This window comes from Chrysemys picta, chromosome 24 (assembly GCF_011386835.1).
Source record: "Chrysemys picta bellii isolate R12L10 chromosome 24, ASM1138683v2, whole genome shotgun sequence".
NCBI classification, from domain to species: domain Eukaryota; kingdom Metazoa; phylum Chordata; order Testudines; family Emydidae; genus Chrysemys; species Chrysemys picta.
In genome coordinates, this window is record NC_088814.1 from 16,315,832 (window position 1) to 16,334,506 (window position 18,675).

The 18,675-nt window shown below is 45.5% G+C and overlaps 1 protein-coding gene across 8 annotated transcripts in view; it reads left to right on the top strand.

Annotated features, from left to right (window-relative positions):
- Positions 1-18,675, top strand: part of MYO1D (myosin ID) — a 360,936-nt gene that overhangs the window by 79,161 nt on the left and 263,100 nt on the right. For all 8 annotated transcript variants that reach the window (XM_005282854.5, XM_065577933.1, XM_065577932.1 and 5 more), the window contains exons 2-3: positions 15,545-15,753; positions 17,543-17,636. In XM_005282854.5, coding sequence (XP_005282911.2) covers positions 15,545-15,753; positions 17,543-17,636 — 303 coding nt within the window. The remainder of the gene's footprint in view (positions 1-15,544; positions 15,754-17,542; positions 17,637-18,675) is intronic.

The window sequence follows — 18,675 nt, forward strand, 5'->3', positions numbered from 1 at the left end:
GGCGTCAGGAAGGTATCCATGTCCTCTGCCTCCTTATGCTGGGCCAGGAAGCACTGATCAAAGCTCCTTGCAGTCCTGGGTCCCCCCCCTCACTCACCACAGCCGGGTCCCCACTGCTCCTTAGCCTGGCCAGTTCCAGCTCATGCTGACGTTGCATTTCCCGTTCTTCCCGCTCCTGCTTCAGTTCTTGCCTCCTTAACTCGAGCTCTTCCTGTCTCATCTCCCTGTCATATTCCAGCCGCATCCGTTCGAGGGACGGGGGGCTCTGCCGGGACAATCCCCGGCTGGCCGCCAGGGTCGGAGTGCCCTCGGTAGCAGTCTGATCCTTCCAGCCATGTCAGGCCCCAGGGCCACGCTGCATCCGCTGGGCGGCTTCCCTCAGGGACAGGGCTCAGTTCCTCCAAGCGATCTCTTCCAGCTGGGCAATTAGCTGTTCTTTGGTGGACCACCCAATGCGCAGCCCCTCTGCCTGCACAGCTCCACCAGGTGGCTCTTAAGGCGTTTAGCATACATCTTCCTGCTAGCCACTCGACGGTCTGTGCTCACAGCTTTCCACCGTTCCAGGGAGACCCCTAGTGTGCCAGCCCTTCTTCAGGTCACCACCTCTCCACCAGGGTCGAGCTTCAGACTCCTCTGCCCCTGGTACCGCTCGCTGCGATCCCCCAGAGGACCCTGTTACTGCAAAAGTCCTTTTCTCTGGTGTCACACTCCCAGGAGTTAATTGCCCCCTGAAACCGTCTCTCTCTGACTCTTCAGCCCACCTGGTCACTGTCGATCCCCCTTCGTTTTACTGCTCCCCGGTCACTTACTGCAGGAAGCGCCATCCACAGGGTGCAGTAGATCTGACTGCTGCCACCAGTTGTCATGGGGTGTGGGGGGACACAAGGCCCTGCACCCCCGGCTTCCTGTGATTCACCATGACTCTCAGCCAGCCAGTAAAGCAGAAGGTTTATTTAGACGACAGGAACACAGTCCAAGACAGGTCTTGCAGGCACAGACAACAGGACCCCCCTTCCCCCCGTTAGGACCATCTTGGGGTTCCAGGGGCACCACAGCCCCCATTGTGGGGTCAGAGCCCCGCCTGGGCTCCATTACACCAGCCAGCTCCTGAAACTCTCCCTCTCCCCAGCGTCTCCTCCCCTAGCCCTTGTTCAGTTTCCCAGGCAAAGGTGTCACCTGGCCTCTAACCCCTTCCTGGGTTCTCACGTTACATGCTCAGGTATCCTCCCTCAAGGCCGGTCTCCCATCCCCCAATGCAGATTGTCCTAGCCAAACTCCCTGCCTTCCCAGCATTCAAAGAACAGTCCCAACATTAAGAACAGTCTTCAGTTCGTCACAACCCCCTTCTGCACCCCTGCCCCAGCCCTGACCCCCCCTCAGAGCCTGCACCCTGGACCCCAACACTCTGCCCCAGCCCAGAGCCCCCTCCTGCATCCAAACTTCTTTTTAGAACTTAATATAATATAATGTAATATAATATATAATATAATTAATATATGGAGATATACCTATCTCATGGAACTGAAGGGACCTTGAAAGGTCATAGAGTCCAGTCCCCTGCCTTTACAGCAGGACCAAGTACCGTCCCTGACAGATTGTTTTGCCCCAGATCCCCTAAATGGCCCCCTCAGGGATTGCGCTCAGAACCCTGGGTTTAGCAGGCCAATGCTCAAACCACTGAGCTATCCTCCTCCCCCAAAGCTATCCTCCTCACTCCATCCTGCACTGCAGTCCCCTGCCCCAGGCTCAGCCTGGACCCCCCCTTCCAAACTGCAAACCCCTCGGCCCCAGCCCAGAGCCTGCACCCCCTCCCGAACCCCAACCCCCTGCCCCAGCCTGGTGAAAGTGAGTGAGAGTGGAGGAGAGCGAGCAACGGAGAGAGGGGGGATGGAGTGAGCTGGGTGGGGCTTTGGGGAAGTGGTGGGGCCTTGGGGAAGGGGCGGGGTAGATCCTGGGTTATCCTTAGATTCAAAAAGTGATCTTGGATGTAGAAAGGTTGGAGACCACTGCTGTAGAGCTTTTTCTCTCAGTATTACTTGCATACCCCCTTCTCCTCTGTCACCCCTTCCTGCACTTTGAGAGATGTGATAGTTACATTATGATTTGAGATTTTTAAAAAACAGCCAATCATAGAAGATTAGGGTTGGAAGAGACCTCAGGAGGTCATCTAGTTCAACCTCCTGCTCAAAGCAGGACCAACACCAGCTAAATCATCCCAGCCAGGGCTTTGTCAAGCAGGACCTTAAAAACCTTAAGGATGGAGATTCCACCACCTCCTTAGGTAACCCATTCCAGTGCTTCACCAACTTCCTAGTGAAATAGTGTTTCCTAATATCCAACCTAGACCTCCCCCACTGCAATTTGAGACCAATGCTCCTTGTTCTGTCATCTGCCATCACTGAGAACAGCTGAGCTCCATCCTCTTTGGAACCCCCCTTCAGGTAGTAGAAGGCTGCTATCAAATCCCCCCTCACTCTTCTCTTCTGCAGACTAAACAAGCCCAGTTCCCTCAACCTCTCCTCATAAGTCATGTGTCCCAGCCCCCTGGTCATTTCCGTTGCCCTCCACTGGACTCTCTCCAATTTATCCACATCCTTTCTGTAGTGTGGGGCCCAAAACTGGACGCAATACTCCAGATGTGGCCTCACCAGTGCCGAATAGAGGGGAAAAATCACTTCTCTCAGTCTGCTGGCAATGCTCCTACTAATGCAGCTCAATATGCCATTAGCCTTCTTGGCAACAAGAGCACACTGCTGAATCATATCCACTTCTTGTCCACTGTAATCCCCAGGTCCTTTTCTGCAGAACTGCTGCTTAGGCAGTTGTCCTTGTTGAACCTCATCAGTTTTCTTTTGGCCCAATCCTCCAATTTGTTTAGGTTCCTCTGGACCCTGTCCCTACCCTCCAGCATATCTACCTCTCCCCCCAGCTTAGTGTCATCTGTGAGCTTGCTGAGGGTGCAATCCATCCCATCATCCAGATCATTAATAAAGATTTTGAACATAACTGGCCCCAGGACTGACCCCTGGGGCACTCTGTTTGATACTGGCTGCCAACTAGACATTGAGCCGTTTTACCACAGCAAATTGTAAAGGTGTCTCCCTGCCCCAGGCAACAAAACCTGCAGGAGTTTCTCTGTAGTGGAGTCTGTAGCAGGTCTTCCAGTGGTATGGGCTCTCTCCCTGTCTCAGGAAGCTACACAGCATGTCCTTTCTCATACTTTCTATTGCCCAGTTGTTGTGCCTATGTAGCATCCATAGCTAAATAAGTGTTAAAAACAAAAAACCTAATTTGTATCAAAAAGATTTCTAGTGCTGCCCTAAACGTGGGGGAGTGACAGTTCGTGCTGCCCATTGACGCAAACAGAAATGAAAGTATTCAATGTCTCCTATGTTTAGTGGTTTAGCCTCCCCCCCCCCCCCCCCCGACCCCATTACAAGGTTAGTAGTTTGTAGCTTATTTTTAAGTAAAGGACTTCAGTAAATATTCCAGCTTCCAGTTTGACGGTCTTTGAAAGGAAATCAGTCCATAATCCATGATGATTACTATATAGGTTTCAGAACTTCACTTTCTATTCAATCATTGTGAAAACTGTAATTAGAGATAAGAGGCTCAACAGCTTGATACTTTCTCCTCTGTGTTGCTAACCTTCTTACCATATCTGTATGGCTCGCAACTGAAAGAGCTGGTGGTGTGTAAGAACTGAGTCAGCCTTGTAAAATGAGTCCTTGCTCTAATATGCCTGGATTGATGATGAAAAGGTTGAGATACTGCAGTTTAGTTTATTTCCTATGGGAGTCAGTTTTATTGTTTACTGTGCTCCTTTGTAGCCTTCCCGGTGTGTGCCCTTCAAAGGAGACTTTACCCTGTTTCTTAGCAGGTCATTGTGAAAGTTGCTCATGAATGAATTACTTATTCCTTGCCCTGCCCTTTCTGTTCCATCCCATACAGGAAAGGAGTGGTGCAGAATGCACAGTGAATGGCATTTCCTATTTTATTAAATTGGCAACATTTTAACTTAACTGAAACAGTTCAGAACCATGCAAAGGAAGATTTAGTTTTTCTAGAGCACAGTCCACCAGCAAAACCTAGATTTGAAATTGATTTATGGCATGAATTAAAACATTTGGGGCATATTAAGAATCCTATCAGGACTTGGACTGTTTTTTTCTAGGAGCAAAGGTGGTAATAATGACTTGACTGGATGTTCTTTTTTCTAACTGTAGTAAGGAGAAAGTATTGGCTACACATTTCCCCATCCCTATTTGAATCTCAGTTCTCTTGGTTTAGGGATTATTTGCATTAACATGATTTATGAACAATTTACTGTAAAACTAACTTAATTCCTCTATGCCTGTTTGAGAGACAAGCGTACATTTTTTAGGTAAACTGTGAAATAGTGCTTAATATTGATGAAAGAAGACTGGAGTTGCATATGGAAAATTGCACTTGTACCTTAGAGGTATACAGGAGAAGGCCATTTAACCAGTCCAGTTAAATTTCTTCAAAAGCATGAGAAGACCATCTGTTGCTGATTTGTGTCCAGATAGGAAGCTATACATGTCTAACTTATTAAAAATAGTGTATATATGCTATTTCACTGTCAAAGTGAAGTTTAATAAATCAGGTTTCTCTACTGATAACATCCTAATCTGTCCTCAACTAGCTAATATGTTAACATACAGCTTGCCCAATCTATAGTAGAGTGGTAAACTGTTAATGTTTTAGCTGACATGTTTTAAAAAATACACTAAACTGCTCAGATTCAGTTTGAACTTAACAAGTATTTGACAAATAATTTTATGAACAGAGTCATCGACAGACATCCTTTCTCTAACAATACGGAACACTTAAGAGTGCTTGATGTGTTCAAACTCTATATGAAAACTACTGATAATTTTTCTAGCTTTGTTTGGGTTGTCCCAGCAAAGAGAAAATCCCTTATTTTCAGTGGACTTCTGTCCAACTACATGTGTATGGTGTAAGATGACTGCTGGGTTAGCACATGCTTCTAAAAATGCAAGGTCCTGATGGTTTAAAGATATGTATAGATATAGATATAGATATTTTCCCTTTGCAAGCTAAGTATGACATTTAGTGGGGATTACTCTGATTGTTGTGGTGAAAGTAATGGTCTCTGGAACGTGTGTATATATATATATATATATACAGTTATCTGTCCCCATTTATGGGGTCTGACTCTCTCACAATCTTTTAAATGTATTTATTTTCATAACCCCCTCATGGAGGTATGAAGGTACTGTTATCCCCTTTGTACAGATTGGGACATGAGGCGCAGATCACGCAGAAAGGTCACCTTTTCTGCCAAAAGTCACGCAGGAAGTCTGTGGCAGACCAAGGAATTGAACCTGGATCTCCTGAGTCCCATACTAGCGCCCTAATCTCTGGGGCCATCTTTCCTCCTATGCATATATGGATGATAAGGAAAAAGGGGGAAATAAATTGATCACACTACTATTAAATGTTCCATTTGTTGTTTATAAAGGGTTAATGATTAAGCTTTTAATAAATCAAATGAGAGTACAACAGCTCACAGTCTTTTTAACAACCTGTAAGATCTTATACTGATATGCTTCTGTGACAGGGTTGGAGGGACCCCATCCAGTGCGGGGCGAGTGCACCCTGTCTCCCTTAGGGTGTAAGTAGCCCACAATTATGCCTCTGTAGCCAAAGTCAATGTATTTCTGCCAGGCAGCAAGGCCTAGTGGCCAGAGTCAATGGCTTCATCCCTGTTAGCAGGGCAGTAAAGCCTAGGGGCCAAGTGGCCTCAGTCAGGGAAGGGGGCCGCCACGCACAAAAAGGGGGTGCTGGCAGCCCAGATAGGGGGCCCAGGCCCTTCCTCTCCCCTGGGCCCCAGTCCAGAGCCCTGGTAATGGTAAGAGCACTTGCCACGGAGTCAGTGCGGGTCCGACCAAAACACTCTGACTCAAAGTTCTGGGTCACTAACTGGGACGCTATCTAATTCCCCTGGGCTGCTTCCTACCATGGTTCCCGCTGCTGCGGTCTGGGCATCTCCAAGTTCCCCAGTCTGCGCTGTCCCCAGTGACTATGGACTCTGTGGGGCCTCCTGGCATCTGCCTGGGTTGCGGCGTCTCCGGCTCTCTTGGCTTCGGGCTTCAGCTGCTCCTCAGCTGGAACCTGTGACTTGCGTCCTTCTTCTCCAGCTGTCCACCCCAACTGAGATGAGCTGTTCTCTTTTATACTAGTGCATTTGGAGCATGCCCAGTAGAGATGAGTGGGCATGGCTTCCTCAGCCCACAATGTAAGGTTAACCCTTCCTCGTCCAATGTGGGGCAAGTGCACCCCGTCACAGCTTATAACAATCTCTAGCACACACACTATTCATATCTGTAATGTGCTTATAACATCTGTAATTTATTAGCCCTTTATAAACTATTGATTTGTGGAGCCTTACTATAAAGCATTTAAGCACTGTTAAACTGAAGTTAAATCTTCACTGGTGGTTTAAGAAGAGCTTCATGTAGTGATAGTTGCTCTATTTCTGAAGTGGTCTCTGGTGTGGTGGAGGAAAGGACAAGTTTGAATAGATGCATTGGGTCCTGCACTTTTGGAATAGCAGTTTAACTTTGTGTGGGTGTGTGTAAAACAAAACACTGTATAAGACACTCAGTGCCCAGATGAGTAGTGAATGGATTCCAAACCAGACAGCCTTCTTCCCACAGTCAAAATAGAAACTGATAGTAATGTCTACACTTATTAGTTCTTTTAAGATGTGGTCAGGTGACTTTATTCTGGAATACTTTTCTTAGTCATAAAAATGAAGTCCCCAGCCCAAACTACTGGACAGTTGGCTGGAAGGGGCTAATAAAATGTATGTTTGATAAATGAAAATTTTAATACTTGTGTAATAGCTAGAAAACAATCTAGCTCTGAAAAATCAGTAAATTCATAATGTTATTCTTCATGTTAACTATCTCAGAAAGTAAACTGAATTTTATAAACAGTAATCCTACAGAGTGAGATTATCACTTGATGGTCCCAGCTAAGCACGAATGGTCTACCTCACTTTCAGTGCAGGGGAGCAGTGCTGTAAATGAATAATTGTAAATTCCCTTTATAATTACTGTTTTAACTGGCTCATTTGGAGTGGGTGTTGCATGGTAGGATGCCTTTCTTTAACAGCCTGTATTCTGCAGATGTTTTGAAATATGGGTTCCAACTCTTGCCAACTAACTTTTTTCTTTATTTATACTGAGTGCATTTGAAGTTGCATCATTTCCTCAATAAGAACAGTGTTTTATTTTTGACTGTAGCATTTGTCAGGTGGGAGGAATTCTAGCTTTCAACTCTTGAGAGCTAACATTAGCGCACTCTGGTGGTGGGTCCTCAGCAGTTTTCTGATTTTTCGTAGTGCCTCTTTCGGTGGCAGCTAGTCTCTTGGATGTGTAGTGGGTTTCGGTGTTCTTTGGGAAAGGTAGTTGCTTTGATGTATAAAAAGTTGCCGTGCATTAACCTGTAAAGTTTCCTTCCTTTCAAGTATTGACTAAGGACCTCACAGAATACTGACAGTTAAAATAGCCTTACATACATTCTCTGTGTCTGGTATTTAGGGGACTCTCTTCATTGTATTAAGGACACTATTGCATGTTTTTGTGAACTTGAACCAAAATAGTCAAACTAATGGGGAAGAGGTATGTTTACCCTGAATAGTAATAGAGTCCTGTATACAGGGTTTCTCTCCTCCCTCCCTGTCACTCTTCTCTCCTACACCTTTGTTTCTGTCCATTTAGGTGGTGTTTTTGTGGCTTACCCGTTTGTATTCACTTCCTATCTTTTTGTTACTTTGTATAAATTCTTAATGGTATAAAGATTTAATTTAAAAAACAGACCCAGCATTCCTGATCCTTATGCAAAATATTTACACAAGAGTTAAATATTATGACTTCCCTTAATAGCTACTGGATCTTAAACCTCAAAGTAGCAAACTGAGAACCCAGGAAATATGCAGTGTAATTGTAGTTGTGTTGGTCTCAGGATATTAGAGAGAGACAGAAAATAGTGAAGCAGATACTAGATGCAGTTAATCTTTATGGAAATTGAAAAGATGCTACAATTTTTAGGCGAGAATGGAGCTTATTGTTATTGGAAGTAATGTAAATCTGCAGGAAAAGGCATGCCTGTGGGACTGTCACTTATATGCAGGTATGGACAGTGGTTTGTCTTCACAAAAATGCCATTCTTTTGGCTTTTAATAATGAAAAATCCACTGCTGTGTTACACACATAGCATTGAATTATTTAAGGTAACATACGTGTTGACGTGCATCCAGTTGGCAGGATCTTTCCCATTGCGAGCTTTGTAATAAAGTTTTGAATGGATCTGGAACCTGTATTTTGTGCAAACTTGTAGTACAGTGGATTAGGGAATCTCATTTTGCTTGAACCTTCCAGTTTGGACTGCAGTCATTATGCTATTTTTTTACTCTTTCACAAGTTCTTATTTTTCTTTACCCAAGAAGAATCATAACCAAAGAAATGCAGCTAAAAACAGCCATTGCTTTTTTTGGCCTGCAACAGCGCAGCACTCCACTGTCGTCTGAAAAGAATCTTTATCAACAAGGAGGGGGTGAGGAAGGAAAGCTCATAGTTTAGGAACATCTAAACACAACTACGTACAGTATTTAGTATAATTTTAACTCAAGTATTAAGCACTTAAACTTTGGACAGAAACATCCATGGTCCATGAATTCAGATACCCTTAAAGCAAAATTTGTTACAGTGAGACATGCATTTCCTTGTTAGAGTCCTGAGGGAGGTGGTCCTCCAGTGCCACCTCCATTGGTGTGATCCAACACCCTGGGAGCTTTTCCAGCCTTGGGACCACCTGGGAAATAGCAAATGTGTGAATTTGTTGTATGACGAAGTATTACAATGTTAACAATTTAAAAATTGACAATTGCTTTATCAGCAGGGATGTTTCAGATTTGTTTAAACTTACAGCTGAGAGGGAGGCTTCTGAGGCAGATCAGTAGAATGTTGGCTGTCATCTGCCTATACCAAGCTACTCCCTTATAGCCGTCTGTTTTGATTTTCTGCCCCGTCACTGGAGCACATGGAGAATACCTCTAGGCAGAGGCGGATTAAGATTTATTTGGGCCCCCCACACCCTGGGGGCCCCAGAACTGGTGGGGGGCATGGCCCCCCACTTTTAAAACTAGGATGGCCATGCCTGCCCACTTTTTAACATGGGCATTATCAGAGGTGATATGCAGCTGTGGCTAGTGGGGGACACAAATGAGAGGTTCTGATGGGTCACGTGCCCCCCCAATTTCTTGGGACGCCTCTGGTGCAGACACCTAATAGTGAGGAGACAGCATTCCCCTTGGCCCTGGTGCTCTCAGTGTGTCCGTGAAGCCTGGGGAGGGAGGAAGCAGCAGGGCGGCTGTCTGTATTATCATAGCACCTGGGAGTCTGTCATGGAGCAGGACCCCATTGTGCTAGGCACTGGCTGCCGACTGAGCTTCTCCTCTGCCATATGAGGTTGTTTCGCCTTCCCTGCTGCTGGAGTCCCACGCATTGCCACTGCCTGCACTCCCTGACTCACCCCAGGGATTGTATGCAAAGTAGGCGGCAGCACTGGGACTCCAACAGCAGGGAAGACTAAGCAGCCCCATGTGGTGGGGGAAGGAATTCAGCTGACAGCTAACCACCCAGCTGCTTCCTTCCTCCCCTGGGCTGCAGGGACACAGGGGGAGTGCTGCCTCCTCACTGTTGGGTGTCCGCACCAGAGGCATCCTGAGAAATTGCGGGGGGGGGGGGGGGGGGGGAGGGTGTTTGTGACCCTGCATGTCTTCCTCCAACCCCCCCCGTCTTGGGCAGGTGCAGAGCAGTGGCGGCAGGGAAGCTGATAAGATGATCATCTCCCTTGCTGTGAAGTGTAGCCCCTGCTAGTGGTACCAGCCTCTTCCCAGTGTACGGAGGATAAGGTGGGCCTAAGGCCACACCCACCACAGGGTCCTGCTCCTCCTCTCTTCCCCGAGACCCCTAAGAGCCGCTCAGGGAACCTGGGCCACTGTGGGGAGCCCCAGGCCCTCCACCTGCCCTGGGTGGTGCGCTTTGGGGGGCAGGGACACAGGCTGGGGCCTCGGGGAAGAGGGAAGGAGGACCAGGAGGTGGGGCCCCAGGGGAAAGAGGAGGAGCAGGGGCAGTGCCACAGTTCTGGTGCTGGTGACCCTCCCTCCTCCTACACAGGTTTTGGTGCTTCTGGGACTCCCAAATTAGCTGGGGATCCATGGTGCCATGTGTTAATCCGCCACTGCCTCTGGGTTTCATAGATACAGGGCAAAGTACAAAATCCACAGCTGCTGTGAAGAAGGAAATCAAATTATATTGGGAGAGGGAGGATCAGAGAGGAGCTCCTGCAAAATCCCAGAGTAATGGCTCCAGAAAGACACGAGTCCAATTGGTTTACCTCCTGGAAAAGATCAGGGTAATAGAGAATATATTCTGCTTCCCATGGATCCCCTGCTTCCAAAAAGTCACCACTGTGTAAGTATGGAAGGAACTATTGAATGAAAAAATAAAAATACTGGAAGATTTTTTTAGCTTAGCCTGTGTACACATGCTCTGAGAGGGACAGCCATAAGGTTCAGGGAGGAGCTACCAGGGTCTTTTCAAAAGCAAAAGAGCCATCCCTGTTGACCAACGTCCTGAGCTTTTTATCTCCATAATACCCAATACTTTGACCTCTTCTTCAGGTTATGAATTGTGTAACTTTCAGTAGCCGGACAGAGAGTTTAAGTGCTATTACTTGACATTTTAATGTCCTTGTCTCCCTTCTAAACAAAATCTACTGATCTGCTTCAGAAGCCTGCTTTTCAACTGGAAGTTTTGATAAAACAAATCTGAAACACCCCTGCTGACAAATTATTAGCTTCAAAAGCGTTAAATAGTTTGGGTTTCTGCCCAAGATCATCCCTCCAAACTTCACGTATTTGTACAAAGTAAAGTTAGGAATTGGAACCCACCAGGATTGAGTCCGCTGACAGTTACCTTGGGGGGGGGGGGGAAAGGGGGAGCAAAGCTTCCTTCTTGGTTCTTTGCAGGTAAATTGGCATTTTAAGAGTTGGTGATGGGACCCTATATTTTATACCACACTTGAAACTGTTGTTCAGTATCATAGTTGCCCTCCAAGTTTCTTTTTTGTGTAATCAGTTGTTTCTATCACAACAATTGTGTGGAGGCCAATATATTTCAGTCTTACTGCTAATTAAAAAGTATTCATTTTTTCAAGAAAATCCTTAATTTTGAGTTGCCTTCAAAGTCCCCCCCCACCAAAGAAAAAAAAATTAAATATAGGTATGAGCTGAAAAACATTGTTTTGGATTTTCAGCTCCCTAATGAGGAGGATGCTGATCGGGACCATGTTCAACTCAGTTGTCTTGGCATGACCAAGACCATACATTTAGTGATGCAAGCTGAGCTTTTTAGAAACCGATCTGCTGAATCACATACTGTAACGGGTGTGCAGCAATGCTGAAGAATGTAAACCCACCAAGACTCCAGCTCAAGGACTGATGCCGTGTGTGCACTGCAGTAGCTACTGCACTCCATTCGGTATTCTGCTTCTAAATCAGCAGTGAAAAATCAGTCAGGTTTCTCCTTTGTGATAAAGATATGACAATGCAGTCAACGGACAATCCTGAAATCTCTTGCTTTGCTTTTTATAAAAGTGTTATGATGCCACCTAATGTTATAGAGTCATATCACAAATTACATACTGCTACGTAAAGCAGTGGTTCTCAACCAGGGGTCTGGGGCCCCTTGGGGAGCCGTGAGCAGGTTTCAGGGTGTCCTCCAAGCAACCAGCATTAGACTTTCTGGGGCCCGGGGCAGAAATCCAAAGCCCCATTGCATGGGGCTGAAGCCTGGGGCTCTGACCCCCCCCCCCCCACCTGGGGCTACAGACGAAGCCTGAGCAATGTAGCTTTGCAGGGGCCCCTATGGCATGGGACCCCAGGAAATTGCCCTGCTTTCTACCCCCTAACACCGGCCCTGCCTTTTATATGCAGAAAACCAGTTGTTGGGACACAGGTGGGCCATGGAGTTTTTGTAGCATGTTGGAAAGAAAAAGGTTGAGAACCCCTGACATAATATACCACAAGCTGGGACCATGTAGCTAAGTTTGTAAATAGATCTATTAACTTCCATGATCCCTCCCTTTCCAAAACCAAAATCTATGATTTCCTCAGTTACCAATCTGAAACTACTCATGTGGGCTCTATTTAGCTAGGGAAAACCATGTATACAAAATGTGAGGAATGAGTATGTAACGGGGTAGCTTGCCTCATGGGCTGGAGAGCCTGGTGATTACAGGATGTGAGCCCCATCTGACAGGAAGGACATTCCAGTGTAAAAGGAGCAGAAAGTTGCAGTGAAGGGGGGAAAAGCTCAGGAAGTTGTGGCAGTCTGCAGAGAGAGGAAATCTTTCCTGGCAGGGAGACCTGGAGGAGGAAGAGAAACCTTGTGTTGTGTGTATTATGAATGGCCTTTTAGGGGTTTTGAGTTTTATTTACAGTTTATTTTATATTAATAATCCCAATCCACAAAGAGGGAGCCAAGGAAAAGGCTGAAGTGAAGTTTATTTGATCAGTGCAAGAATGGAAACTGAGGCAGGCTGCATGTAGTGTGACCCTTCACCATGGGGGAGTATACAGGAGGCATCTAGATTGGTTTCAGAGTACTTGAAAAATTTCTTTTGTTTTTGGAAATGTCTCCCACTTTTTAAAAATGCCTGTGTAGAAACTCCAGACTACTTTTATTTATCTCTCCACAAGGAGGACTGGTGGCGCTGAGTGTTTTTTGTTTTTAAGAGGGTTGATTGGTTAATATTAGTCGTAGCTATCCCCTTTCATGTACTCGTCTGGGACTTGATAGTTTTCAAACTTCAGTTAAACATCAGGGCTGTAGTTCCACTCTGGGCTCCTTACTGTGGAGAGCTCCTTTTCATAGATTCATAGATTCATAGACTTTAAGGTCAGAAGGGACCATTATGATCATCTGGTCTGACCCCCTGCATGCTGCAGGCCATAAAACCGTCCCTACCCCTTCCCTGGACTCTGCTGCTGAAGTCCCCAATCCTGTTATTAGTGACTTCAATCGGCAGAGACCCTTCTGCTAGAGATCCCTGCCCCATGCTGCGGAGGAAGGCGAAAAACCTCCAGAGGCTCAGCCAATCTGCCCTGGAGGAAAATTCCTTCCTGACCCCAAATATGGCGATCAGTAAGACCCCGAGCATATAGGCAAGAGTCTCCATCCTGACCCCTTTTAGCCATTATGCTATTTACCTACCATTGCTTGGTTTTCCTTGACTACTATGTTTTACCTTTAAACCATTCCCTCCATAAACTTATCTAACTTAATCTTAAAACCAGACAGGTCCCTCGCCCCCACCGTTTCCCTCGGAAGGCCGTTCCAATATTTCACCCCTCTGACGGTCAGAAACCTTCGTCTAATTTCCAGCCTGAACTTCCCCACGACCAGTTTATATCCATTCGTTCTCGTATCTACGTTAGTACTAAGCTGGAATAATTCTTCTCCCTCCCTTGTATTAATCCCTCTAATATATTTAAAGATAGCAATCATATCCCCTCTCAGCCTTCGCTTTGTCAGACTAAACAACCCAAGCTCCTCTAGTCTCCTTTCATACGACAGGTTTTCCATTCCTCTGATCATCCTAGTGGCCCTTCTCTGCACCCGTTCCAGTTTGAGTTCATCTTTTTTAAACATGGGAGACCAGAACTGCACACAGTACTCCAAATGAGGTCTCACCAGCGCCTTGTACAACGGAAGCAGGACCTCCTTATCCCTACTAGATATACCTCGCCTAATGCATCCCAAGACCGCATTGGCTTTTTTCACCGCCACGTCACATTGTCGACTCATAGTCATCCTGCGGTCTACTAGGACCCCTAGGTCCTTCTCCTCTTCCGTTACTTCTAACCAATGCGTCCCCATCTTGTAACTAAAATTGTTATTAGTCATCCCCAAATGCATCACCTTACACTTTTCACTATTAAATTTCATCCTATTTCTGATACTCCAATTCACAAGTTCATTCAAGTCTCCCTGCAGGATATCCCTATCCTCTTCCGAATTTACAACGCCTCCCACCTTCGTATCATCCGCAAACTTTATCAGCCCACTCTTGCAATCGGTTCCGAGGTCAGTTATAAATAGATTAAATAAAATGGGTCCCAAAACCGAACCTTGAGGCACTCCACTAGTAACCTCCCTCCAACCTGACAGTTCACTCTTTAATACGACCCGCTGCATTCTCCCCATTAACCAATTCCTTATCCACCTCTGGATTTTCATATCGATCCCCATGTTTTTCAGTTTAACCAATAATTCCTCGTGGGGTACAGTATCAAACGCTTTACTGAAATCCAGGTATATTAGGTCCACCGCATTCCCCTTATCTAATAAATCCGTTACTTTCTCAAAGAAGGAGATCAGATTCGTTTGGCACGATCTGCCCTTCGTAAAACCATGTTGTAATTTATCGCAATTGCCACTAACCTCCAAGTCCTCAACTAGTTTCTCTTTCAGAATTTTCTCTAACACCTTGCACACTACAGATGTTAAACTAACAGGCCTGTAGTTACCCGGATCACTTTTTTTCCCTTTCTTGAAAATAGGAACCACATTAGCTATTCTCCAGTCTAACGGGACCACCCCCGAGTTTACAGATTCATTAAATATTATCGCTAACGGGCCTGCTATTTCCCGCGCCAATTCCTTCAATATTCTCGGATGAAGATCGTCCGGTCCTCCCGACTTAGCCCCATTAAGGTGATCAAGTTTTGTTTCTACCTCGGATACGGTAATCCCCCATTCTGAACGCCCCTCTGTAGTGGTGCTAGTATCCCTAATCCCTTCATTGGCCTCATTAAACACCGATGCAAAATATTCATTGAGATATTGCGCCATGCCTAGATTGTCTTTAATCTCCTCTCCGGCAATAGTCTTCAGCGGTCCCACTTCTTCCTATGATATGAGAGAGACAAGGTAGGTGAAGTAATATCTTTTGTTGGACCCACTTCTGTTGGTGGAAGGGATTAGCTTTCGAGCTTCACAGAACTCTTCTTCAGATCACCTATGAAGCTTGAAAGCTTGTCCCTTTCACCAACAGAAGGGGGTCCAATAAAAGATATTACCTAACCTACCTTGTCATAAACACAGTTTTGCAGTAGTACTCAGCAGGCAAATCTGTATCAAACATTTTCAGGTGAAACACTAATGGTGGTAATTTCCGTAAGTAGCATTTGATTCAAAATCAGTTTTGATTCATAGTCTGTTACCTGACTACCTAGAATGACACATTGACATACCACGTGTGCTAAATAAAGAGCTTTTCCTTAGTAGTGTTTTATTATATTGTAAAAAAGTGAAAAATATTTGGATCAAATGACTGGTATAATCAAATGGACAACTTGGATGCAGAATACAAATTCTGATTTATTACATTTGACTAACCTTCTCCTTCGGCTCTCCCTGCGCAGGTTTGATAAAGGACGGATCTATACATTTATTGGTGAAGTGGTGGTTTCTGTGAACCCTTACAAAAACTTGAACATTTATGGTCGTGACATGATTGAGCAGTACAAAGGACGGGAGTTATATGAGAGGCCCCCTCATCTCTTTGCAATTGCTGATGCTGCTTACAAGGCCATGAAGAGACGATCAAAAGATACCTGCATTGTAATATCAGGTAAGGTGGAAAAGCCTCTCCTCACTACCTGAGGACTATTTGACCCTCCTTGTGAAACTCAAGGAAGGAAGGAAGTAGAACAATTTGGCTAATGTTACATTTGCTAAAGGGAGAATTTTACTATGTTCAAGACTTTAATTTGCATATGCGCCTGCATCTATATCATTCAAATACAATTGTCTAATTCAAGAACTTGTAGATTAAACTAATTATTGATACATATTATACTTGTGAGGGAATTCTGCTCCAAAAAATTAAAAGTTCTATGCCAAAAAGAAAAATTCTGCATACAATATTTTAAAATTCTGCAAATTGTATTTGTCAATAAATACATGTAGAGGTTACAGCATGGCAGTGGGGAGCACAGGCCACTGGCTGCCTGGAGGTGGGGTGAGGCTGCACCCAACTCTGATAGAGCACTAGGGCTGGGCCTGCCCCAGAAACACCCTGGGACCCTGTCCCTCTCCACCAAGCGCACCAGTTGTGGGCAGACAGGCTCAACCCAGCGGGATCCAAGTGTGGAGGGGCTTAGTGTGGGGGGATCCATGTGTAGGATGAGAGGGTTCTGTGTGGGGCAATCTGGGTGAGAGCGGCTCAATGGGGGGTCCGAGTGCAGGAGGGATCTGGATGCATAGGGGCTTGTTGGGAGGGTTCCTAGTGCAGGGGCAATGGACTCTGAAGGGGGTTTCAGGTTAAGGTGGTTAGGGCTCCACAGGTGAGATCTGGGTGTGGGGGTCTCAGCGGGGCTGATCTGGGTGCAGGGGTGGGGCTCCAGATTCAGGGGGCGTGGGGCTTGGTGGGAAGGGCTGGGTGCGGGGGAGTGGGGCTTGACGGTGGGGTTTTGGGTGTGCAGTGTTGAGGTTTAGCAGAGGGTTCTGGGGGTGGGCCAGATGCTTGGGGTTTGGGTGGATGGGGCTGGGGAGGGCTGATCTGGCTCCGGCCTTGGTGTCCCCAGCCCCCTGCAATGATATATCTCTCCACTGCGTGCTCCAGACACCTGAAACCACGCACCCGCCCCTGGGGAAGGGCTCTTGTGGCTTCTCTTTGTTTCCCTGTCAGAAAGTTATTTTTCTGCAGGGAAGCAAAGTAATCTGTGAATTCTGCACATGCACAGTGCCGCAGAATTCCCCAGGAGTAATGGTATTGTGTGGTGGTAACTTGAATGAGTCCCTTCCTTGTTACACCCAGTCTGGTTGAAGACTGGTTTTGGAAAAAAGCCTGTAGCATTCAGTCCTATCTTTTCTTTGAGGACTGTCTCGTACACCTTAGACGACTTCAGTTAGTGTTTGTCTTCTGTTTTGATGGCCAAAGCTAATTGCTTGTCATGACTCTAAACAGTGGGGGAGATGCTTATAGTGAACTATTGCCATTCAGATCCTGGCACGCAGTTTCCATGGTATCCCTATGCTCTAGCAGCCTGCGGAGCAAGAGACCCAAGATAGCTGCTGAACAGTAGTCTCTTGTATTACAGTTCACAGCAATGCTGCCAGCAAGCCACTGTATGCCAACCTTGTCCCTCTAACAATCTCTCTTTTGATCCTCTGCCTGCTAGGCCTTACAAACCTGTGAAATCTTTTATTTCATTACTGGTTTTAAGTTAGCATAGTAACGGCAGCCAAGCAAGGTTACATTCGTATCAAAAACACGTCATATCTCAAATAAATAAGAAAAGGTAGAGAAGCCATCGAAGCAGAATGACATGATTGCAATGCTCAATGACTTACAGTATCTTCATTTTTTTTTAATCTCTTCTTGGCTTATGATACTTCTTTGCTGTTTGTGTCCTCAGGTGAGAGTGGAGCTGGGAAAACTGAGGCCAGTAAATACATTATGCAGTACATAGCAGCCATCACCAATCCCAGTCAGAGAGCGGAGATTGAAAGGTAAGAGCTTTACAGAAATTTGAGGGGGAAAATAGCTTCATGTCCCGATACCATGACACTGGGCACTCTTGATATACCTATCTTCTTGTCTTCTACTTTTATAATTACATGAAGTTTTCATATCAATTCATTCTTTCCTGCAGGTAAAGTTTTGACTTAGGGAAATTTTTTGAAACATAGATAAATGGCTAACAGATAATTGGCTAGGAGTGTTGGGAGTGTAACTCAAGCCTTTGCACTTCCAAATTGTAAATGATGCCCTGAAATTAAGTTTCTGCTGAGGTATCAGTCAAACTTTCATGGAACTAAATGTACTTATACATTCAATTCATGACAAATGGGATGTTGAACAGAAGCAATACACTCTCTAAGTTTAGTCCAGCATTTCATGTTCATGAATTTCTAAATATGCCCATCAGGCATACTGAGTAAAAGTATAAATGTCTTTAAATAAATGAACGTGGCGTACTGACAAAGAAAATTAAACTCCCACCTTGGAACTAACTCTCGAACAACTTGCCTACCATGCAAGAAACCAAGAGATTAGATGTGTATTTCAGGGGGGCAAACTCAAATTTAGACAGACTAACCGAGGAAGTAAATTCTACAACCAAAGTATCAGAGGGGTAGCCGTGTTAGTCTGGATCTATAAAAAGCAACAGAGAGTCCTGTGGCAGCTTTAAGACTAACAGATGTATTGGAGCCTAAGCATGTGTCTGACGAAGTGGGTATTCACCCACGAAAGCTTATGCTCCAATACATCTGTTAGTCTTAAAGGTGCCACAGGACACTCTGTTGCTTTCTACAACCAAAGGCTCTCCAATGAAAATGCTCACTCTCCAGCTCCCCATTCATGTCTAGGGCTTGGAAAATCAGCTGGGATCTTTTACTAACAGAGTACCACCTATGCATATTATCTGTCTAAAATAGATGCCTGGTTACAGGGAATAAGTTATGTATTACAATGTGTTTGAATGCAGCTAAATTTAAATTTATACATCTTGGATCAAAGAATTTAGGCCATACTTAGGGGTTGGGG